Raw genomic sequence first — 26196 nt, forward strand, 5'->3', positions numbered from 1 at the left:
AACAGCATTAAAGCTTTGATGTTAAGATCAGCTGTAATTAAACTGAGGAAGTAATTAATTTCAAGAAGTTTATTCTGGAAGAAAAACAACTGCTCTTGGCATATATGTTTAAAATGTATCTGGTAATTTTTGTAGTGTGGACTACTGTAATGTTTACTAAGGCGAGGCTTCTAAACTCTTTTGAACAGAGACTGGTTCAAAGCTAGGTGGAAAACTCAATAAGATAATAAATTATTAGACACCTCCTCCTTAACAAGGAAACATGAGCAAAAGGAAAGAACTGTGACTATGTTGTACAAAATAACAATATAAACCGCTGTCTGCACAAATGTATTCATTCATTACTTTGAATCAAGAAACATTGTGATAGCAATGTACCAAATGCACCAAAGCAAAGCAAGAAAACAAAATATTCTTCAAAAACTCATTTAAACCAATGCATGCTGCCTTGATAGAAGCATGTTTTTTTTTTAAATGAACAATACTCAGTAATGAAACCAGTAGCACTTTGTCAAGGTGGTATAGTATTTCCATCAAAACAGGTATTCTGTTTATTGGGAGTAGCTGTATTATTGGGAGTTGCCATGAATTTCATTCAGTAAATCCTGTTTGTTTTTTGTCTTGTTTTTCCTCCAATAAAGGCCAAATCCAATAACCTTGTCACCTAACTCCTGGTAAACCCTTCTCTTGGAGTATTCTTATAAGCCATTCTTGTTAAGAACAGAATAGGCTTACTGATAAAGCAGAGTTGAATCCAAATTAAAATGGATTTTCACAGAAAAGCAGATCTGAACATGTGGTTATTTAAGGCTATATTGGGTGATGCATATCATCCACTTAAACCGGCATTTTAAAAGTTTTCAGTGAAGTAAAATTACAATCTAAAGTGACTTATATCTAAGGCAATATGAAGTAGAAATAAGCAGAACAATACAGTAAAAATAATAGACAGAAAGCTAACTGCCAGCAATAACTGAAATGTTCTCTCCATATGTGTGTAACACAGGCTTCTGACTCTAATACAGGCTTCTGACTCTGTGTTCTGACTATAACACAGTTTGTCAGGAAAAGTTACTGTGTTTGCCAACTCCAAATTAGTTACCTTTGCAGATTGTTGGATTGTAAACTAGCTTTAGCTCATTTCACACTGGCATGCTGTACCCGGGTCAGACCCTACCCAGGTCACGACTCTGTGTCTTGTGGGGCGACTATGCGATTTCACACTGCTTTTTGAAGAAGCAGGGTTGACCTGGGTGACAAGCAAATACACAACACGTGTAGCAGTGTCCTGGAATCAGCAGTGCTCATATGACCACCCTTTCATTGTCCAGGCTATCAAGATGGCGTTCTTGTTACGGACACTTCCATCCAGACTTTTCTGGATTGAATCCTCGGTCCAAATGTTGATTAGAGCAAATGTTTCTTCATCGCTCCATGCCATCCCTGCAGCAATCTGGCACATAGTGTGTCTCAATCAACAGAAATATGTCTCTCAAGTTTCGACTGCCCATCATGAATTTTGTCTTGCTTGACCCAAGTCAAAGCTTATCAGCCCACATCTTGGGGGTACGTGGTTTCACACTATGCAGGATTGTGACCCAGGGGCTTTAATTTCACAGATTTCTTATAGAAATTAAACAGAAAGCAAGGTTGGAAGTCTTACTCATGTTGTGTCCTTGAAGGCTGGGCTTGCATGAGGTTTCTGTATACATTAATAATTAAACAGTCACATTACTGTAAAAGATCATAAAGTGTAACATGACATCTCTCAGCTGCAGTTTCTGCTGATATCAATTTATTGCATTTCTGTTGTCGCATGCTGCTTTCAAGGATCTCTCTTGCCAGTCTGGATTACAACCCACTTGAAAAGAGCTCTCAGGAAAAACAGCAACCTTAACATTACTGCACTGGAGTGTGGAAACTACCAAGGTTATCCTAGATGTACAGTCACTCTAAAGGGAGGTCGATACACTGTCCAGCATAATTCTTTCAAGTTTAAGGCTGTAACAGCAAACGGAAAGCAAGACGGCCACACTGCAGACTTTCCAGAAAACTATTTCCTCAGCCGAGTACCTTTTTAAATAAACCATCTATTGAAATGTTCCAGGAGCTGACTGTTCATTAATTAAATGGTTACAGAAATCAATACTTCAATTTTTGTTTCCATTTCCTTGCTCGGGAGATGAATTCGTCTCTGAAGCGTGATGGTATTATGGGAAGGCCTTCAGCGCTACAGCACCACAGTGTGTTGAGATGTTGTCCCAAGAGTAGACTAAAACCCCATGGGTACTGATTAAACTAATTGGGTACACTTCTGTCCATTTCTTATTTTTTTCCTTGGGGGGGGGGGGGGAAGAACTGGAAGAAAGCTCCTATATTTGAGTTATTTCCTTATTAGAAACTAAAGTAGGTAATTACAGGTATCAGTGGTGTGTAAGTGAGGGATATTCATTTAATATACAACTTTGTTTTTGGTGTGTTTTATGATAAAAAAAATTTATACAAATCTGTAATTGTGCCTGTAGTTGTTGCACTTTGTCAGCGCACTGTACTGTAGTTCTCAGTTATGTCTTTTGGTAGATTTTGAAAACAACCATTTCTCACCATCTGCAATGATTATAGCGTGGGAGTCGTTCCTTAGTTGAAAAAGGAAAGGTCGCATGCATGCACACGTCCAAGGGTCGGACATTGCTAAACCACAAGCAGATTATGTTGGAGCTCCTTGCAATCAAAGTACAGTACCATGGTGATGAGTCATGAAGAAGTGAGCTTCAAAAGAGTTTGATGTCTATTTTTAACATTCAGTATTTCTCAAGAAGCTTTGTAAGCACCAAAAAGATGACACAGTTTAGACTGTGAATTGTAGCTTGTGCTACGGCCCACAATAACCACAACATGTACTGAGAAGTGTCAAGGGGATTCCATACTTCATTCAGTGTGCCCTCCATTAGCAATGATACATGAAACAAGCAAGTTGTATGTTAAACATCTAATAACTAATAATAGCAATGTTAATTTCCTTACTTCAACATACAGTACACTAACTTATATAGAACAGCTCTGCTCACTGTGTTGGTCTGCAGGTATGTAGTCCCATATTGCTCTTTGTGGGTCACTTTCAGATGAAATGTAATGTTATTCACTTGTGTCACAGTTCCACTAAAGCAGGAAGGCACTACAGTAATATAACCTGTAAGCTGGGAGGACTCTAGTACAGTAGGTAGGGGCCAACATAGTAGACTACTGTCTGAGCACCAGATCCGGTTATGAGCCTCAACCCCTGGTAGAGATCATCTTCAAAGTGTTTTCGGGACAGACTGGGTCGCAATACATCCTTCTAGGGCAGGTACGTCTTTGGCAATATGGTAAAGAAATAAATAAATAGAGGCCTTTTTTCATGTGATTTACCTGAAATGTATATTTAAAAAGTTAGGGGTGGTGGTAAGATAAATGACAACAATTTGAGTTTGACACATTGGATTAACACAAAAGTGGTATCAGTGCATTGATAGTGCAAGTATGTCACAGTGTGGGGAGGTATGATCACTTGATATTATCAGAGGTCATTTGGAGCTGTCTGTGAAACTTGTTGAATATAAATGGCTCAAAAATGTTTTCTGCCTGACCTAGAAGTGTTTAAGTAGGCTCATAATATTACTCGTGATTATGTGCCAGTTTTTACCAAATAGATTTGATCTTACCATTAGGTTTTGGCAGGGTGTCATAAATGTCCCTTTTTGACAATGTGTGTGTTTTTTTTTTAAATGTTAACTCATGGTGCAGAATTCTGATTACCTTAAAAACATCCAAGAATGTCATCTTGCAAATTGCTTACTGTATCAGTTAATATCAGTTAAAATTGGAAGCAGAAATATGGTGTGTCTGAGTGATAATAGTACTCACGGTGGCTTTCATGACTCTGCAACTCACATCGATAACGTACAAGCAATAAACCCTTGTTTATTCAAAGTATATGCTTGACTTGTATTCAATGACAGATACTTCGCTCAGCATATGCTACTATTTCTCTTTTCAAAAGTTGGCATCTCTGGTAACCTTTGTAAATGTATGTTTTAAAGGGATAACTCAGTTGTACATGTACAGTAACCTTCTATAAGTTTACAGTTCAGAACACTGGCATGTGAATAAAACATAAGCTTTCACCTTTTTATTCTACATTTAATAGTTGGCTTACCTTTCTTTTTTCTCCTCCCTGTTGGCAGGTTCTCAAAGCTGAGGAGTCTCAATCTGTCCAATAATCACTTAGGGGACTTCCCTCTTGCCATCTGTGATATCCCAACGCTGACAGAAGTGAACCTGTCCTGTAACTGTCTCTCAATGGTGCATGCTGCTGTAGGGAATATGCACAAGTAAGTCCAGGAAATCAAAAGAACATTGTACAAAATCGACTCTCTCCAGCAATGTATCCTTTACCATGGTTAATATTTCCATCACCGTTCACACCCCCTCCCCCCATAAAAATATAAATCCAACAAGGTGTTTAGAAGGTTTATGCTTTTTAAAGAAAAATATATAAATCCAAAACATTATCACACACAATTATCTCCAAACACAAAATGAATCTTATTTTTCAGTTGAAAATAACTGCACTTGTGTCTCGATTTTTTCTTTTCTTTTTGTCATCTGTAGCCTGCAGACCTTTTTGTTGGATGGCAACTGTCTACAGTCCCTCCCCATGGAGCTGGAGAAATTGCAGCACCTGAGTTACCTTGGCCTTTCCTTCAACGAGTTCACAGAGATCCCTGCGGTTCTCGAGACGCTCACTGTCATGGAGAAACTCTGCATGTCCGGGAACAATCTCCACACTCTCAACCTCCAGACTCTGCAGCTGCTTCACGTCAAGCACGTAGACTTGAGGTAGTGTGGCATCCCTTTTCTCCCAACTGCTGTGTGCTTCACAATCTAGGAAAAAAATGAACAGCATCTGGGATTATTCCATTAATGCAGTCAAATGGGAGCCTTGACATTGTTTTTGCCATTGTCATTGACAGAACAAGGGGTGAAAATTTGTTTTGGAGTGTTGACTGGGGTGAAGAGGTCTGGGTTGCTGAAGCAATCTGAGCTCCTTTTGGTTGTGCCTAATATGTGTGTGTGTTTACAGCTTTTAATGCTTTTAATCAAACACTGGAAATATTTTGTATTAAGCCACCTTCTGAACACAGTTTTCACTGTTAGCTACATACATGATGTTGCAATCTTCACAAAATAAGGATTGCAAACATTGTGAACATATTCATTTACCTAGTTATTTTTTCATGATCGCTGAGGAATTAACTGCAGGCATGCAGTTGGTCTTTCTCAGTGTGCAACTCTCAGTTTATGAGGTTACACAACTTCAAGCTTTTGATAACTTTACGGTGTCATATTTAAAAGCAAAGTGGTTTAAAGTACAACTGTAGTACGTCTTACAGTGACTTGCAGATTGAAAAGTTAATAATTAAAAATATTTTTGGTTAACATAGTCTCTTTTCCATGTATTGGGAAGCCTGTATTCTTATGTCTTTGTGCCTGTTGTATAAGAAGTTAAAGAGCTGCTTGCAGGGGTATGAAATATTAGTGTTATCCTAGCTAATGTATTATTCATCGTCTTTAGACTCACTTTGCATCATTTTCTGTTTCAGTCGTCACATTCTGTATGATGAACCTCAGTGTTCCAGATAAGCCGCATACCTTCCGTTTTTTACGCATTCAAAAAATCCAAAGTACACACTAAATTTAAATTTAATGCATAAAAATATGCATAGCAATTTTGCTGCACAGCTTGTCTGCCTCCCCTCCCACCTCCCCAAAAACTTCCAATAACAACTACATCTCCCAGAATACAATGTCGTCATTTACTTGGAAACTACACAAGGAAAACCAACCTAGCTAACATTATCCAATCTCTGTCTAGCCCTGTTGTCCTTGCAATCAATTACAGTAAGAATAAGAAAAGTTCGAAACTACGCAGGTTGAAGCGAAAACACCCCAGTGCAGCTACAAATAGAACTGGAACCATCGTCGGAGGCAACTGCTACAAAAAGTTGCCTATAATATTAAACAAACTGATTTATAACTTATTAGTGCATTTCATTATTTTGTTTATCTGTATGGCTTTATATTAAAGTTTTAACATGTTCACTGAGTTTTTAATAATGTAATTATTTCTTAGCAGATGCCCTTATCCAGGGTGACTTACAGTTGTTACAAAATATTACTTTGTAAAATACCACATAACAAAATAACACTTTGTAAAGTATCACAAATACAGAATATCACATTACAGATAAGAGCACTTGTAAAGTACAAAATCAGTAGCAAAAGATAAAAATCAAATAAGAGCAAAAACTAGAGAATACAGTAAATAATTACATATAAAGTCCAGTATGAGTGCGCAGTAAGTACGATGAATGGATGAGAATAATTTCTAATAAGCAATTTTAAAAAACGTGAGTACGGATACCTATAAGAGTATAGTCAAATACAAGAGACAGGAAGTAGTTCTAATTAAGAGCAATAGTAGAATACAGCAAGTTATGGGGCAGTTCTGTACAAATACAAGCTGATGCAAGTACAGTATTGGCACAATAGGGTGCAATATAGTCCAGTATAGTCAAGAGTTGTGAGGTTTACAGATGCTGTCTGAACAGGTGTCTCTTGAGGAGGCACCAGAAGGTGGTCAGGGACTGAGCAGTCCTGATATCCGTGGGTGGATCGTTCCATCACTGAGGGGCAAGGGTGGAGAAGGGAAGCGGGGGAGCAGAGGGGTAAATGGGTTTATTATATACAAACGTAATGTGCAAATACACAACCCAGACTATGTAAATAAAAAAACAAACATTTCAACTTAAATGGTTTTTATATACAATCGCAAACCTAAATATTTGCACAATCACAATCCACAAAGATTTGGCGCTTTTCCACAAACGCAGTGCACTTTCCACTCACTGCCTTTGAGCATTGGGCACAGCTATCAAGAGTCTTGGCAAACTGGCATTGTCGTCACTTGTGGCTGGCACCAGGGTCCCAACCTTCAGCTGCAAGTATGCTTTGCACTCTTCTGTTTAAAATGATTCTAGCCGCAATCTGTAATTTCTCATCGGTATCTTCTTGCCTGATCACAGTTCAAAACTTTTTTTTTTATTATTATTATGAACATGCTTCATCAGACTTCCACCCAGCAGGACTGGGCAAGTCTCTGACACACTGAGATAAAAGTCAACATATTACCCTGGAAAAGGAGTCAAACTGGATTACCAACAAAAATCTAATTTGTTTTTGTTATCATAAGGATGGCAATACTTAATGTTGTGTAGATCATTGAATAATTATTCTCCCTGGAACAACAAATTTTGATTTAACTTAAAAGAAGCTTAGATAAAGCTTTTGGTTTTTTCTTCTCCTGTGCTTGCCATGTTCAGGCTCAACAAGATCAGGAGGGTGGTTCAGGAGGAGCCAGACTTCCTGCAGCACATCACCCATCTGGATCTGAGGGACAACCACCTGCGCCATCTGGACTCCACAGCATTCACAAAGCTTGAGGTGCTGCACTGCGAACGAAACTACCTTGCTGCTCTTAAAGTCAGTGGATGCTTACTGAAAGGACTCTACGTATCATCCAATGGTAAAACACATTTATTTATTCGTTGAAAAGGAAATCTCCAGCCATTCCCCCTGTATGTACAGTCGCTTATAACTTATGAAGGTTTTAAAACCCATTTTCTTACATCTTGTTAGCACTGGTCCTCCATTTTTCTGTTGAATATCTTTTTGGTTCTTTGCTGATGTATTTTATATCCAACCCTATAGATGAAAAGCTGCTGCTGCTTCTTGGTACCCAATCACTTCTTGTGTTTGTAGTTCACACTCTCTCCAGTGATGTAGCTGCAATTAGGCCATGTGATTCACAGCAGTGTGTGTGTGTGTAGATTACACTTCCTCCAGTGATGTAGCTGCAATCAGGCCATGTGATTCACAGCATAATGTGTGTGTAGTTCACACTCTCTCCAGTGATGTAGCTGCAATCAGGCCATGTGATTCACAGCATCATGTGTGTGTAGTTCACACTCTCCAGTGATGTAGCTGCAATCAGGCTATGTAATTCACAGCATCGTGTGTGTAGTTCACACTCTATCCAGTGATGTAGCTGCAATCAGGTAATGTGATTCAAGGCTAAGTTGCCTGAATGCAACAGTTTATCTATACGTATGTTTTGACATAATACTAAAACTGTATGATTTACAATAGTGTTAATGGCCTATGTTTAACTACTCCTGCAGGTCATTAATGCTGGTAAATGACTTCCCGGTAAATTAAAAAAAAAAAGTCAAGAACTGAGTTTTTTTGCACAATAAAAGGGATTCCAGTAATAACACTAATAAAAATTATTCTTGTGTGCTGGAGCCTTCAGAAGAGATAAGAAAAGGAGATCTAACAATATAAAGTAACCTCATTTGTAATAAGCCTTTTGAGGATCAGGCTTGTTGACCTATCATTGTTGATTTAGAGTTTAATAGTGGTTCCAACTTAAATTATTAATTTTAAATGAAATGTTTTACTTTTATTTCAGAACTATCTCAGCTGGAAGTTTATCCAGTACCCAGTTTCCTTACATACATGGATGTTTCTAGGCAAGTAGCACACACTTGTAAAGTAAAGATAAAAAAGACCATGGGGGTGTAAACAATGGTGTAAACCTAAATTAGGACAAGGTTATGAAAATCAAACTGTTCATGCAAGTCATTTGGATGTCTTTTTGTCTGTAAAAAAAAAAAAAAAAAAATATTATATCTGTATATAAATATAATATATATATATATATATATATATATATATATATATATATAGTGACAGTGCTTAGATCTGTCATGGTTTTAAATTAATTGAATGTACCTGTGTTTTTAATACAGTACACTTTTAATAGAAAACAAATGACGATAATTCTGTATACCTTGTGATCCTGTGTTTGTTTGTTTATTTATTTATTTTACTCAGTACATTGCAAAACATTTGCAAACTGTAATATTCAAAACAATAAAACACTTGAGCTGAACGATTTTACCTGGTGGGGCTTTTTAATCCGTTTTTTGATTATTTCTCTCCCTGTGATGTTGACCTGTATTTCCACAGGAACCATCTGGAGAGCTTGCCTGACTGGGTGTGTGAGAGCAAAAAACTGGAAGTGTTGGACATTGGCCACAACCAGATCTGTGAGCTGCCTGTTAGGTGAGTTCTCAAAATGGTTTGCACAAAACCCCCACCAGACTAGGTACAGTGACCAAAGCTCAGTAGCTTCTAATTTTATGCTTAGCTACCTTTATTGGTGGAACACAGAGTAAAGAAATCTTTCATTTACCCTTATTGCAACTTGTGGTGTCCTTGTCATTAAAATTGCTACTGAATAATTACCGTCACCCATTGGTGGGATTAGCACAGAAGGACACATTTATATGTCTACATTTTAATGATCTAAATTTTTGAGATGCTGGTGTGGTTACTTAAACTATACATAGTTACTTTTGTTTTTAACTTGGGGAGGGTGATATTTAATCTCAAAATCTGTACTACTTTTAAACAGCCTCGCTTTTGGATTGGGTTAAGTCAGTGATATTAATGTCTACTTTGGTTTTAGACTGGCCATCCCGTTAAGACCGAATCATTGATTTCCATGTACCTTATCAGTTGAATATTTTCATAGTCTGTATAAAACCTCCAGCAACACATTTAACATTGTGATTAAAGAAAGCTTGGCTAGTCAGCAACCTAAAATAAATACTGTACATATATGTACATACTACTGTATATGGTGAAGGCTTTGGGTCAATCGTGGTCTGGTTGTTATGGGGATGAAAAGCATTAGGTTGTTTTAATGTCAGCTTCAGAAGTTCTGTTTTGAAACTTGAGACTATCTGATTGCATAAAAGGTCACGGAAGGGCATTGATTAAACAATGGAGTCCTGAAAGAGGGAGCCAGGTGGTAAATACAGAGTAATCTCAGGCTCATAATAAAGGGGGTAATGAGTTTCCTGCAGGAATGAAACCTGATAGACTGTGCTCCCCCCCATCAGACCTGGGAGTCTTAACTTCTCTTTGCTTTTGCAATATTTGGCCTCCTGCTAATGCGCTAATTAATTTTAAAGTTGATTAAAAATAAACTTCTTATTGGTTTTATATGGACGGATTAGCTATAATCTTGGACCATATTACCAGGTCTGTGAAACTTATTGTACAGTATATCCTGTTTTCTCTTCCAAGCTATGGTATAGCTGTAGTTATACCACAAGCGTGAGTATATCTCGCGTGGGATAAATTGAGTGGCATAATGTGCTTACCAGGACTATTTCGATTGTGTCTTTGTTTATGTTTCAATCCAGTGGTGTGCTGCTGAAATTCAGGACTGAGCTGCACTTCAGAAGTTTGAACAGTACTGCCTCAGATACGCATTTTTAAAACTTAAATTTAAGGTTTCAGTTGTTGTTTTCATTTGGACCCCCGATTTCCTTGTGAATCAGTTTATTCAAGAAATGCTAGTTACCGATCTGCCTGCTTCTGACTTATCCGTACAGCCTGTAGCCCCTTCATTATCATCAGTGTGGCGTTTTGTGGTATGCGTTAAAAAGTGGTACACCGCGTACTGCGCTTGCCCAGGTTTGCGTAAATGATTTTAGTTTAGAGAACAAGGAAACGGCCGTCTGAAAGGGGTACGACATACCGAGTTTGGCCCTTAAAGTTGTTCTTAATAAGGCTGGGGCGACGCCAAATTTTTCACTATCGATATATTGTTCTCCAAAAAAAGCAGATACATCGATTTATCCGCATTATGAAAGGGTCAAAAAAAAAAAGAGCAGCAATACATGTGGAGCTGTGGATTACTGTATAACATTTCTATTAACATATTAAATTGATTATATCTATTTATGCATATAGTAATTACTATATATATATATACACACACACACACACACTGTATATATATATATATATATATAAATATATATGTTTTTGTTTTGTTTTGTTTACCTTATTCGTTTGTACTAGTTTGGGGTCAAAGCATATTCCCCCTAAAAAATAAATCCATATCAAGGCAGAGTAACAACCAATCAAGGAAAAACAATCATGTGAATGATCACTGTCCACAGCAGTTTATTAACAAGAGTGTTTCATGGCTTCTATTTTAATTGTGTTAAGGAACATGATAGTGTCCATATTTAGTTTTAATTTAAGCAATGACTAGCACTTGCTTACAATCTGCCCATCATTACTGAATACCTGCTCACTGGGACTGACATTGCCGGGATGCTTATACTTCTGACCAAAGATACAACTTTTGGAACGGTCTTGGTTGTTTTTCTTCATTTTTATTCCGGGGTATTTCAGATGAATAAATGTATATTGTGTTTGAAGTTTTGTAGAGTGCCATCTCATAGAATGGTCACGCAAATTAGTTGTTACCGGAGTATCCCAAACATGAATTTCTTTACTTTCTTGCCATCTTACTGAAGACTCCTGCACATATCCAATATCATCAGTAAACATTCACAGGAGGTAGGGCAGGGGGGAGAAGGTGAGCTCAATCACATGCAGATTCAGTGAGTCAGACCTGATGGGAGCAGAGAAGCTCTGCAGCATAATGCAAAAAATAATTGCCAATTCCAAATTTAACAAAAAATAAAACATTTCCTTTCCTTAACCCTTTACACAAAAACGATGTACAGGCTCGACTATTGATAGTTGTCAAATGTTAGAATGCATTAATAAATCGATACTTTTTAATATCATATTTTTCACAATTCATCGATTTTGTGGGTAAACTACAGTTTGTCTTGTTCTCAGTGCAGTAGTCAATCACAAAATTGACAGTGTACCATTTTCTGACGTTACACAGGTCAAGTTTTAGTATGTGTACCACATTCTGACTATGTACTACTTTCTGGCCCTACACCGGTAGAGATTGCTGAAATGGAAATTTTGCCTAAAGACAATGAAAACAAAAATATGGTAAACAGCCATTAACACCAGTAACGGTAGGAAACAACAGAGAGGCTGCAAATTCTTAGACTGACCTAAGCCATGGTTCTATCTAAAAAGACTGCTGTGAAGAGGCCATAAACAGGGTTAAAAATGAATCTGCGTCGAAGCATAGTCTGTTGACAATGAAAGTAAAGATCTGCCTGAATTAACTGATTTAATATAAAAATTAAAACTATTGTATTGTTATGCATTTTAAATATATACTTGTGGTATAAACAGAACACTGAATGATTTGTTGTGGTATGCAGTTTTTATTCTCCTGCTGTGGCTTGTGATTTACTGGGACTAGTATTCAGTATTCTGTCTTTTAGGTCTTATCCACAGCAAATTGTTTGAAATAGTTCCAGACTGCACCTTTTGGAATCACTTGTGGAAATAATGTGAAATCAATGTAAATTAACTTGTGCATTCAAGTGGGTTTGTGTGTGAACATCTCATCACTTCATCACCTTGACCCAATGTTAACAATGTTAGATATCAGTGTAGTCTAGTGTTATTTCATGTACTTTGATAAATGCCTGGTTATTTGTCACATTGATTGCTGAATCAGATACAGCTGTGAACTAGTTTGCAGAGCTGTATTTTCCCCCCTTTTCTTCTATTAACCCTTTTCAGCCACTGCTTCTCCTTTTGCTTTGCTATAACAACAAATTAAGATCTCTCTCAGTATTGTCACTATGTTCTATATGTTAAATGAAACTTGCAGATAATGTTTTAATTGCCATAAACTGAACATAATTGATTTAAAAAATAGCCTGATGAATAAAGGGGTATAGTTTATGGAAACACTGCAATTTCCTAAATGCTGCGATTCCTCAATCCTGTATTACTGCAAGGTGAAGTCAATCGAAAACAAGGAATATTGTTAGCATTATTGCTAGCCTCCCTTTTATTGTGTGTAATCTGCTCTTTGAGAAAGCAAAATAAAACTGTAATGTTACAAAGCAAGCAGCAATCTTGGCAGGCGAATGACTGTGTCACCCCTCTGTGTGTTTGCCTTGCAGGCTGTTCTGTAACAGCAGTCTGCGGAAGCTGCTGGCCGGACACAACCAGCTGTGGAAACTCCCCGAGAGACTGGAGCGCACCGGGGTGGAGGTTCTGGACGTGCAGCACAACCAGCTCCTTGAACTGCCCTCCAACCTCTTTCTGAAGGCAGACTGGTAAGAGCCTGTGCTTGTTGGAGTTCAAAACATGTTAAGGACTTTACCCTCCCCACCCACACCCCCACCCCCTAGCCGTTTTGAAGCTTTTTAGGACTATGTCTCAATGATATATTGTAGTTTTTTTATTGTAATTTTTTGCTTTTGCAAGGTGTTTGGGCATGTGTTTTGTAAGAGTAGCTTTTTGTTTTATATGTGCAGCTTTGAGGTGTCTCGACACACTTTAAAAGTCTGAAATTGTTGCATTAGTTTTGGATAACGAAAAGCCCTGTCATGACTCATGGTGGTAGTTCTAGAATGTTATTGCCCATCATCTGGCTCTGATGCCTGCACCTACCCAGTATCAGCTATAAAAAAAAGGTATCTGTTTGTTACATGATCTGCAATAATTTGTCCAAATCTTTTCTTAAATATGATGAAATGGAGCGTTTTTCTGAAATGATTCTGGAAACATTAAACCTCTTTTTTAAATAAAGAAATAATTAGTATTCTGAAGCTAAATACAAATGAAACTTAACGCAGATATTGTACTGAGCACACGTCCCATCCTGTCCCATCATACATTTTCCTATCCCATCCTATGAAAAATGTTTCAATATAATTTTTGCTTCCATCCTGTCCCACCAGAATTTTTCCCATTCCATACTGTTCCGTACATTTTTTTTTTTTCATTCCCGTCCCATCCTGTCTTGTCAAAAAATGTCCTGTCCCATCTCATCCCATGATATTTAAGAAAAAGAGAAGAGACTGATTTCTTTTAGCCTCTTGCTGTATGACATACATTTCAGGCAGTCTGTTTTCCAGGTTACCCTTTTTTTATTCATCCTGTTCCCAGTTGAATTTTTAAAATGTCATTCACTACTGCCATATTACCTATTACAAGAATAACAAGAAGCACACAAACCTACTTCAGCCGTATTATGCATAATGTGTTGATAACAGAAAAAAAAAACTTGAGGGCTACAGTCTTTTGAATTTCACTCCAACTTGCACTCCAATAAATTTAATTAATCCAATTATTGGCTGAGGTTGACATATTTAAAATGAGTTTAGGTATTTTACAGTTTTAGTGTAAATGTTAGTTGCAATCAACGATAGCAAGATACAAGGGGGGTGAATTGAATGGGTGGGCCAGTGACATCACTAAATGGGGTGTGTCAATTAAAATGAGTGTCGTTGATACGTGGGTTATAGTGTCTGTCTTGGTAAATATGTGGATACCATTTGCACTTGATTGATTTAATTTTAGCCTTCAGTTCCACTCCCATCCATTCCTTTGCGATGAAAACTCTTTATTCCCGGTCCCACCTGTTCCTGCCAGTTTAATTTCCGTTTCCATCCATTCGCGCAAACATAAAGGAAATGTATTTCCATACTGTGGGAATCCCACAGGAGTCCCGTCTCTCCAGTCTGTATTACTGAAGGCCAGCGCCCTTCAAGCAAAGACCAACCATAACTTTATCAAGGCTAAACAAAGACACATTTAGTCTTACTGCCTAATTTGTGTAATATATTCAAATACAGTAGTCTCCGGCTAAGAGAACATCCCTCGGGAAGCAAGCAAAGTGTTCTCTTAGCTGAAATGTTCTCCAAGACAGAGTAAACCCAGACACAATATGCCAAGGCCAGTCATGATATGAATCAATAAATAGAAATATATTTATTACTTATGTCATGACACACGTGCATCAGCACGGTAAAAATTCAGCACCGGCTCTAACAATAATTATGAATACAGAATTCATTCTAACGCAATGGTTATTAACACAGCACCCCTACACATGTTAATGTTACTGTTGCGATGATAAGTGAGTTTTGAAAAGATTGAATTAACCATTTGAGTTTGATTATGGTGAGTTATCAGGTTACAAAACAGTATTGTATCAGTTTTTAATCGTTTAGCAATGAATCACTGTCAGTGGCAAAAAAGTGTTTCTGTTACTTTAGCGGAGCATTTACAATGGGGAAATTCAATTTCAGCACAAGGGGGTTTCCTAAGCTGAGGTGTTCCTACACACGGAGACTACTGTACCAGTAAATGTCTATAACGATATCATACCTCTGCTGACAGATTCTATTACAATGTGTCATGTGCTATTTATATTTGGATGTAGAAACTAGTTTAACCAGTCCTCTTCATTTTCTGCAGTTTAAGATTAAAGTTTTTCATATTTGTCAACATTAATCCAGAATTTTATATTTTACATTTTGTTTTTATTGTTCTATTTTAATGGAAAATGGGAATCAATTGAAATGTATGCAGTTCTCCACGTATTGAGGAGTGGTTGTCTGCACATGCTGAATGCACATATCTCTGATTTATCCTATTGTTTAGTAGTGTACAAAGTGTGCTGTACTGCAGAAAACAAAAATGGTTTGGAACAAGCCATATATACAATATAGTACCAGTCCTTGATAAAGGACATTTTTCTAATAGTTTTAAAAGTATATTTAAAGTTTTTCCACAGTGTGTACCAAATTTTAAATGATCTACAGACCTATTTTAGAGTACAGCATAAAAGTCATGGTTTCACAATATGCACACCTTAGACTTGGTCTCAACAAATCGCAATTTATACAGTTAACAGAGGGGAAAAAAACAAAAACAACCCAGCTCCATTCATTTTGGACCATGTTTTTGTTCTAAGAAGGATATATGTATACGGTGCGGTAGCTGCTAAGATTATTTATCTATTGCTTGCTTACTTCCTGATTTTAACTTTACAGCTTACGATGCCTGAATGCCTCAGCCAACAAGCTGGAAACACTTCCTCCCTCCAGTGTGTCCGAGGAAAGCCACAGCATCCTGCAAGAGCTCTATCTGACCAACAACCGCCTGACCGACAAGTGTGTGCCATTGCTGACAGGGCACTGTCACCTGCGGGTCTTGCACCTTGCGTACAACCACATGCAGAGCTTTCCAGCCAGGTAAGAGCAGCATTGAATATAGAGGGGGGGGGGGGGGCGGTGACACACCACACCACATCACAAGTGGAGCCTCTGCTTCCCAGATTAAGGTCATGTGAGCAGTGCCAGAAAAAAAATATGTAGTAGCTGGCCTGATTTATGGTTCTGATTGTAACTACAAGAACTATGAGCAGTTCTGATCCCACCCCTCAGTCATTACACTTTAGAAGTGTTTGGTTTCCTTACTCTGACCATTGCAATCAAGCACCATTGATATCAATAACCTGACTGTGGAGCTCTGAAGCATTTTTCTTTCACTCAGTAGTGTACCCTGATACATTGCGAACTCTCAGCAAATAACCAAAAGTACCAGGGGTCTTGGGATTTCTGACCCATTTACAGTATCTCTCCTGGTTAATTCTTCCCCCATTTATCTTTACTTTCCCCTTACCTATATACTTTGCTGCATGTTTCTTGTATCTAATTTCTTTGCCTTTTACATTTTATTTTAATGTGATTTGTTTTACCTCGTCATTTTGCGCATCTGTTTTTTTAGTCAGCCTGCTCAAGAGAGGCTGCTTTAGACTCTTGTACAGTCTTGGTGTGTATATTGTAGGTGTTTGTTATACAAATGCGTTAACGCATATAAGAAAATAGACAGCCCTGTGCTCCAAAAACAACACCACTGGCCCTGTTCTAGCTGACAGGATTGGATAGGTAGGTTTTCAGCACCAATAGTAGCTCACCTTCAGAGGCTACAATATCCCCTGCTTTTTCTTTACACTAAAGAAACTGAATGAAAAAGGTTTTTTTTTTTTAAAGTGTTTATTAAAACACAAATGACCTTGGGATAGATTTAACTATAGAGTAACTGTAGATATCTTTACTTTTACTGGAAAATTTGACAAGGAAAGAAAATCAATCGAGTTTCCTTTTAGAGGTCTCACCCAAGTACCTTGAAGTAAACAAAAGCTTTCACCCAGCTTGGTTTTCCTGATAAAACATTTTAAATGAACTATGTCTCAGACCCTTCTGAGACATTTAGCAAATATGCCTTGGTTTTTACAGTGTTGCTACACGTTTTCCTTCGAGTGGAAGACATTTTTAATGATTTAGAAATATATATAAAAAAAGACTACTATTTCCACAGTAGTCTGGAACTTAGCTGTTCTGTGTTTATTTTCCTGTACAGCAGACAAACAGCTACAGATGACCACTCACTAATGCTATGTTGCATAAGACTACAGTTAAGATTGTGGAAAAACTATACATCTTTCAAAGCAGCCCACACACTTTCACTTGCCCTACTGTTTTTACCTCTTCTGTGTTCTAGAGCATAAACATGTTTAGCTATGCTGACACCACAGTCGGTATTTTTTTATCATAGGACTACCGGCAGGTGTTATAAAGGCAAATAAAATTCCCAGATAAAAAAAGCAGCAAACTGGAATCACTTGAGAAACTTACAGGGAATATTGGTAGGTGTGTATGTTTTAGTTTTGTTGTGCTTATCTTTGTTTTGTGCACATTTCACCTTTTGGCTGTTTGGACATTAAAGTAATTATATCTGTCCATGGCATCCAAACACCCTAGTTATCCTCTTTATTATGGATAACAAACTGCAGTTTTTTCCTCTTGACCTAATTTCCTGGTACACCAAAAAAGGGTCCCCTGTTTATCTCCAAGCAGAGCGTGTTCTGTCCAGACCAGAGTGGCATTATTATGGAGATTGTTAGCTAGATGCAAGTAGATTTTATTTTTATTTGATTCGGTTTTAGCATTTTTTGTTCCTTGTATACAAGCTAAAATAAGTGTTTATTTAGAAACTACATTGAGGTCTATGATTTTATGTAGCCTACAACTTATCCTATTTCTTTAAGTAGTTTATTGTGTGAGTATTTTCTTTTAAAATAAATTTGCGGTTTCCATATGCACACAAATCATAGATTATAGCGACGGAGTAATTGTGTGTTTTCGAGACTTTTTCTATTGTTTTGGCCCGGCTTTCATCCTATTCCTCCTGTAAATTACCATGTCCATCAGCTGTCCTCAATGAATAAAGTTTACTTGTGGCCACTTAAGTATGTGAACATAGTGCATGTACAGGCTGAATTATTTATCTAAATATATTGTGTTATAGTAAAATAGTATTATAGTCAATTTGAAAAGTAATATGAGGCTAGGTGTGTGTGATGAAAGTTTGGTGAAGATTTGTGTGAAATGAAATTCCCTTACAGCTACGTTTTTAATTGTGTGATGTGGGGCAATACATAAGAGGTCATTCGTGGTGGCCCTGCCCAGTCCTCAGAGGTTCTGAGGCTGAAAATGCGTTTACTTTAAATAACCAGGGTATAGTATCGTTTTAATGTTCAAACTGCACCCAAAAAGCAGTTCAATGCATCAGAGCAAGGGAAAACTTGCGTGCAGTGATGGTCAACTTTTGTTAAACTATCAGACCTGTAAATATTCAGGTATTTTAATAAGATGTCTAGTAAACCAAAGTAGGGTGAAATAATGATAACACAGTGCATGAGAGGGGCAGGAAGGCAGGCTGCCATTGGCCACTTCAGTAACCTGTAGATTGCCGTTGGTATTGCTGTATTGCCCCATTGGCTCAGGCTATGAGATGCTAAGCTTGTTCCCTGCATGTGTCATGCTTTAAATAGAAATTGTGTATGTTTGTTCTCATTGCAGTAAAATGGCAAAGCTGGAAGAACTGGAGGAAGTGGATTTTAGCGGGAACAAACTGAAAGCCATTCCGACCACCATCATGAACTGCAGACGCATGCACACCATCATTGCACATTCAAACTGTATCGACGTCTTCCCTGAAGTCATGCAGCTCATGGAAATCAAGGTAGGAAATTTGCCATTTTAAATGCATCACATGCTATTCAATGAAACCTTCCTTTCTGAGTCATCCAAGTATGTAAAATACACTGCTTTGTGTTTACCTGTGCCCTCAGGAAATAATCATGTATTTATGCACAGATCGTTCTAAATAGCAGTTGTTCTTGTGAAGAGCCAAACTAATATTAGAAAATGGATCGCAGATTTCTTTTAACCTGACTGGTCAATACAAGGGCTTTAATTTCTGGTAAATGACCTTGAATGTTATCTTTCAAACTATGTTTAATCACTTGCAAATCAATCCGTCTGAAAATACGTAAGTACAGTATTTGTGTATTTTACCGTTTTTTCTGCTTGATGAAAGAAAATCTCTGTTCTTGAACATGGCAGTTTAGACTAATGCTGCTTCCTCGCTGTCCTAATTGTATATTTCAATGTAGTTTTGCAAATAAAGTGGGGGAAAAAAGAGAATAGTGTTTGCTCGCAACGACAATACAGTAACCACAATAGCAACTAGTCTTCGGTTTGAATGGGCAGTTGAAGTCAAACAACTGGATGCACTCTGATTACTTTCAGCAATGTTATTTCAGCAAATCACAATAACACCACAGGGCAGTACTCTCTTCTCTAACAAAGCCTCTTCCTGGTTTTGTTAGAAAAGAGAGCACCATCCTGTGGTGGTGTTATTATGATTTGCTGAAATAACGTTGCTGAAAGTAATCAGAATTTATGAACACACTGTGAACAAGTTACTGAACGAACAGCACAATATTTTTAATTACTAAAACTTTGTATTTCGCAAATAAACGTTAGGACCTAACGGTAACTTAAATACTGAAACTTACACAAACACATAAACATGCACTCGAATCCCCCCACCCCAAAAAAAGCCTTTATTCTTTACATGTTTTACAAACAGTTCATAACCCATGTTCACTTTTCTGCACAAGGTGCCTGTAAGTAGAAGCAAACAGAAAAACAGTTGTGTTTTTTTTTTTTTTTAAAACATATCCATTTTCCAATAGCACTAGAACTATCAGAAGAGGGCTTTACTGTCTGGTAAGGCCCTTCTCATTATGTTAAATGGCCTTGGCTCGGGACATTTAACGACACATGCTGGGCCTTAAAAGACAATAAAACCCTCTTCGGATTCTATTGCTAAATTGAAACATCCCCAATAACAAGGATAGTGCTTTTTTATATTGTATATATGTATATTGTTATTAAACAAAATAATACATGATTTATGAATTTCTGATCATTGGTTTGTAGTGTCCACTCACTATTAAATTACTCATTTTGAACCCCAGGAGTCCCTCTGTCAGGCCGACACAGGTACAGTTTTATTCCTGGGGGGATTAAGCCTTTTCTTGTTTGGGCCGTGGACTTCATTTGGTCTGACCTGCAACCTGTGTGTGGAATGGGGACCGCTGGCAAAGGAATAAAAGAGATACAGTTTACTTTTTTTTTTAATAAGTATTTAATGTATTACCTGTATATCATTGTAATATCTGTAATTAATAATTCTCTGTGTTTCTATATAGATAATTATTTGCCATGCTGAATAACTATATTCCAGCAAACCACTGTTCATGGCTCATAATGTGAGAAAGTAGCTGGGGAAACAATTTGTGTTGCACAGGCTTCACTGCAGAATGCTTCACCTATGCGCTTTAGTACAGTGCACAGTGGTATGCTTACTCAGTCAGCCTTTTATAGTCCTTTCTTAAGTGTTTTCCTCTGGACTAGTCAATAAGTATGTCAAATAGACTGTAGAACTCAGACTTTTTAGTGATTTACATGTGTCAACGTGTGCTGCTGCTGCAAAAACTCTGACCTGAATTTATGAACACCAACTGTCAAATGTTTCCTTTGCAAATGCTGCATTCTGTCCTTTTTAATTATTACCCACAAGATGAATGGTGGCAGTGCTGAGTAATGTGTACAATGCTCTGTTATAAAAGATGTGTCAAGTAAACTTGATTGCAAGATACATAACATTATAAGAGGTATCAATATGAAGTAAAAGCGTATTAGATTCAAACTAGAGACATGTTCACTAGGGTATTTAGGTAAAGGAGATTATTTTAGTTTTTCAATCAAATTTTCACTAAGTTAATAGTCACTGTTCCAGTAATATTTCAGGTTGCTATGAAAGCAAAAAAAGAAACGATTTGCTCTTCACCTGACTCATAATAATGCTTGATCTCCAACAGCTGTGGCAGTGCTGTTAGGATGACAAAACTGATTGCAATAATACTCGCTGTCTGTGAACTAAATTGAACTGTTTAATCTAGCCTCCCTTCAGTGAATGTCCTCTTTTATCATTCAGCTAACCGGTTTTATTTTTAAAACCAGAACCAGCTTTGGAAAGAGATTGTTCCCATCAATTTAAATGACACTGCTAGAGTGGTGCCCCAGCCTGCAATTCAGCACAATACATGTGCTTATTGAAGAAGACCATCTAAAACAGCCCACTTTTAATACAAGATACCTGCATGTCGCTGCTGTGTTCTGTATAATGAAAATGGTCTTTCATAAGCAAATTTACTGTCTGTGCTTTATTCAGTAACCACACCTGTCATAAACATCAGATATGAAGTTGATGCTGCTGTTTTTTATTTTCTGCCTTTGGAAGAAACCAAAACTGATATTTATGTGGCAGTTCCTAAAACAGTTCTCTTCTTACCATGACTGGGGTGAGTTTCTTTTCAGTTCACTGGCATCAGCACCTTGTCATCAAAAGACAGTGTAGTCCACGCAGTGGCAGGTCATCTGCAGTGTTTAAAAGTGAGAGACATGTCCAGTCTGATGCGAGATGGTAGAATGCAGACCTGTCATTTGGAATGGCACTTAACACAAAGTACGTTGTGGCTCCAATTCACCTTTCTTTAAATATTAAAAATATTTAATCTGAATTGAATTCAGGTATTTCTAGAATTTCTAAAAATATATACTTTTTAAAAAGTGTGGTGTTTCTGGGATACATGGATTGACATCATTTTGATATTGTTGTCTATACTTGGTGCTTGATTAAGCTTATAGTCAAGCCTAGAATGGATCAAACTGCTACACAATGGAAGTCTTGGTATACCTCACATATAACCACACCATTATTCATGGAGGAATGCCCCATATTAAGCTCATCACTGACACATTATGCTGTAACAGGTTGATATTAATATATCCACATTATCCATAACTTTAACTGTGTTCTGTTTTTCTAATTGTATTTTTTGTTAATAACCGAGAGTGAAACCGTTAAAGAATTAAAAGTAAATTCAGATTTTGTAACAGAGTTAATGATTAACCAATTGTGGAAGGGCCAAAGAACACAATGGTATGTCAGTTCAGTGATTGTACCATATCTACACAGTGCAGCTGTAGCTGTGCCATCAAAGTGACATGATTTTATAACCGCCTAAAACAACATAAAACTGACCGATATATCTTAACCACAGTAGTGTATATGCTCAATATAGCACCTAGTCTCAACTGTCCACCCTTATTCATATTAGCACCTAGTTTTACTGACCAAAGGTTAATAGGCACCCACAATAAACCTAATTAAGTATGAGTATAATATGTTATACCCGGGCAAAAGTGCACCACACTGAGACCGCTCTTTTAGCTTCATGGCCCCGACTCTCTGGAACTCTCACCCAGCTTTAGTGCATGCAGCTCCCACAGTCGCTCGCTTCAAATCAACTCTCAAGACCCACTTGTTCTCTCCTGCTTTTAATGTTGTCTAAGTATGATATCTTATTAGCTGTCGTCTAAATTACTATTTCAGGTTTTCATCTGATTCGTATAATTGTGCTCGACACACATATCCACAATGTTTAGAATCACATCCTAGCCTTTTATTTAATGTATTATGCCTATATTTAATATATATGCATTGTTTGTGTGTTATTACTGTTGTACTTTATGTACTATGCCCTGTATTTCACTGTATTTAATGTATTATGCATTGTTCCTCACTATCTTGAAAAGCACTTTGTCATGGTGGTCCACTATGAAAGGCACTATATAATATAAATATTGATTGATTGATTGATATTATGATTTAATTTGGTTGGTTGTTTTTAAGCCTACTTATCGAATTAAGATTTTACGTCTTTCTTTTACCTGCGGTGTGCATTAAATCAATGCATAGTTTTTGAGTTTTGCACTATAATTTACTGACAATTTGCAATATCTGAGGGAAAAAATAGACCTTACAAAAGATAGGTGACTCCCTATAAGTTCATTCTGTGTTTCCCTGTTTGGGGAAGTCAGATACCGTATTTTAAATCGATATTAGAAACCCTGTATTTATAGGCTGTTCTAGTCTGTTTAGGTTAAACGTTCAGAGCGTTTGATGGTATTTAGATCAAATGAGAAACATGTGCCTGAGGCTTGTTTGAGCAAATTACAGTGTGTAGATCAGGATTCAGCCACTGTAAAACATTTGAATGAATAATTAGACAATTGCTTATAACCCAATTGGTGCTGCATTGGTGATTTCACAGTGGCCAATTAGCACCTACTCTTAAATAGATGCTCTTATCCAAATAGCCGCCCAAGTAAAGAAAACATTGAGAAAATAAGCTCCCAGCAAATGCGGCAGTGTTTTGTTTTTTTTTTGTTTTTTTAATAAGGAGTTGTGTTATTTTCACTCTGAAAAACTGATTAGACAGTGTGTCCTGGAGGAAACAAGGACAAAATGTGTGTGGCTGTCTTAATGTATTATGGGAACAGTAACTGCTCAGCAGATTAACATAAGTGATAAATCTTAAAAATCTCTGATTTGGGTCTAGTGCTGTTCCAAACATGTAGCCTGCCTGCCTGCCTGAGAGGCAGGGAGTCTGACGAGGCTGGAACCTTTCTAACCCATGGCCTGTTTACGTATTTCTGCAGTGTGTTGACCTGAGCTGTAATGAGCTGAGCGAGATCACGTTGCCTGAAAACCTGCCTCCAAAACTGCAGGAACTAGACCTGACTGGAAACCCCAGGCTGGCCCTGGATCACAAAACCTTGGAGCTGCTGAAGTAAGTGAATTTTCACCTGCTCTTTACAGTGTAACAGTGTAGTGGGTGTGCTGGGTGGTAATTTATTAGAGAATAATTTACTGTTGTGTATTTGATTCATTCATTCATTTATATGTCTATAGCAAATAAGTTACGTCTTCATCGCTGAGAGTGTCGATGACAAAAACTTCTAAACCTTGAAGCCACAGCAGGTTCTAGAAGAAGAGATGTGTTAATGTCCGATTAATGTCTTTTTCTCTTGGACTTTGTATGACAGACACAGCAAAGATTGTGTGAGAAATGCACTGTAAACTTCATTTGAAGTATCCACCAAACACTTATAATGCATATATATATATATATATATATATATATATATATATATATATATAGATATATATTATATATTCCCGATACACCAATATATAGTCCCTGTTTTTTGTTAGGAATGGTTAATTGTTAAGTTAAAGCTGTGTGTGTGTGTGTGTGTGTGTGTTCCCACAAATTCTATTTGTGTTCATATATAATTTCTATAAGTTCCTGTCCTCCTTCTAATAATAAAGTGATTATAATATTGCACACTCATAGCCAAACAGCCACATCTCACAGAAATGTAATTTTACAGCAAGTTCCTTCTGTTAATATAATGCTGTGAGACTGTTGCATCATTCATGGTTAGTATGTGTTGTTTTTGTTTGGTTTTTTGCAATTAACTCCTGAAGGCGCATCTCAGAATATCACCATTTTGTGAAAAGTAGCAGTCCGTCTGAGGGCGTGATCTAAAACTTGAAAGATATGAATAGCAGCAGTGACACTGAATCTCATGACTCACTGCTATAATGATTTTAAACAATTTAATCTCAATTGAGAAACAGCTATGGGGCAGTTTTGTGAAGAATTCATCTAAATTTTGGGGTCAGAGTCCACCAGAAAGTGTAAAGGTGAGGAAGTAAAAACATGATTTTATCTCAGTTGACATTCGCTTCAAGGGCATCTGTTAGTTTGTTTGTTTCGTCTATAACCAAGATTGCAATTGCAATGTACCATGGCAACTGACGTCATACTAGTGATGAATTCAGATGTTAAAGGATAAACATTTTATGGAAACATTTTGTTACATTATGTTGGTATTTTGTATCCGCACTCATACCCCTATCTATTCTCCTTTACTCCTGGAAGTTTCCTAGCTTCAGTGGTGCCAGCATTCACCTTCCCTTCTCTGCTACAGCTTTTGGAAGCCTACGGGTTCTGATGAACTTTCTAATTTGTACTGAGTGCATGAACTTATTTCCTACCACTGGAGCGGAACAAAATAAAAAAATTTCCCAGCAAATAATTCTTGACTGAGATGTATGCCAGAGGTGGATGAATGTGGGGAGTTACATTATCCCCACAGGAGCTGGCTGTGCTATTAATCAATCATAGCGTCTGTTAACCAGACAGAGTTTAAATCCTTTGTACAATAAAACCGGTCTAATCCAGCCCCTATACAAAACGGCATTCTGTACAATTTTAGGGTCCCATGGCAAGGGCCCTGCCTCTGTGCGTATTGTGTTTTATGTTGTATGTGGCATGTTAATGTTGTCTGTTATATGTATTATTGTAGTGGTTCACAGAGAGTGGGTTATGCTGCACAGGTGATGTAAAATGTATAATTGCATTTAGGCACGGGGACTGCACAATCACTCCACGTGCAGATTAACATGGGTATTAGTATGGAAGCACGGGGAGCACAATTAGTTCACGTACAGAAGTACCGAGATTCAAATTGAATGATTGATTAGCAAGCAAATCTCTGTACAGCTGCATAAGAGGTAATGTTTCACTCACTCAGGGTTGTGTGTTCAGGAGTGGAGGTACGGGAGCGAGAGAGGAGAAAATAATTAAAATATAAAAATATAAACAATTGCTACGGGTGCTGGAGGACCAGCACCATACTTGTTTGTTAGTGTCTGTTTGTTTGGCCATTGTGCCATTTTGTTTGTTCAGTTTTTGTGTTTTGTTAAATCTTTTTATTTATTAAAACGTGCCAGCAAGCGCATTCACATTTCAGTGCTGTGTGTGTTTCTTCCGGGTCTGACGTCACCGCTCAGGCCAGCTTGCCACAGGTCCCTTTCAAATCCTTATTGAAATCAGTGGTGTGATACCCTCTACAATCCGGAACCGGTCTGTTCTGTAATCCGGCATGATTTGTAAGTCTTGTCTGCCTAAAACCAGTGTAAATCTGAGTGATGCGA

General features: G+C 37.5%; 1 protein-coding gene across 1 annotated transcript in view; it reads left to right on the forward strand.

Annotated features, from left to right (window-relative positions):
- LOC121313097 (PH domain leucine-rich repeat-containing protein phosphatase 1-like) overlaps positions 1 to 26196 on the forward strand; it is a 133286-nt gene that overhangs the window by 87111 nt on the left and 19979 nt on the right. The window contains exons 5-13 of the mRNA XM_041245259.1: positions 4224 to 4370; positions 4651 to 4878; positions 7422 to 7624; positions 8570 to 8630; positions 9130 to 9225; positions 13035 to 13190; positions 15918 to 16118; positions 18792 to 18954; positions 23850 to 23980. Coding sequence (XP_041101193.1) covers positions 4224 to 4370; positions 4651 to 4878; positions 7422 to 7624; positions 8570 to 8630; positions 9130 to 9225; positions 13035 to 13190; positions 15918 to 16118; positions 18792 to 18954; positions 23850 to 23980 — 1386 coding nt within the window. The remainder of the gene's footprint in view (positions 1 to 4223; positions 4371 to 4650; positions 4879 to 7421; positions 7625 to 8569; positions 8631 to 9129; positions 9226 to 13034; positions 13191 to 15917; positions 16119 to 18791; positions 18955 to 23849; positions 23981 to 26196) is intronic.

This window comes from Polyodon spathula, chromosome 3, assembly GCF_017654505.1.
Source record: "Polyodon spathula isolate WHYD16114869_AA chromosome 3, ASM1765450v1, whole genome shotgun sequence".
NCBI classification, from domain to species: Eukaryota; Metazoa; Chordata; class Actinopteri; order Acipenseriformes; family Polyodontidae; genus Polyodon; species Polyodon spathula.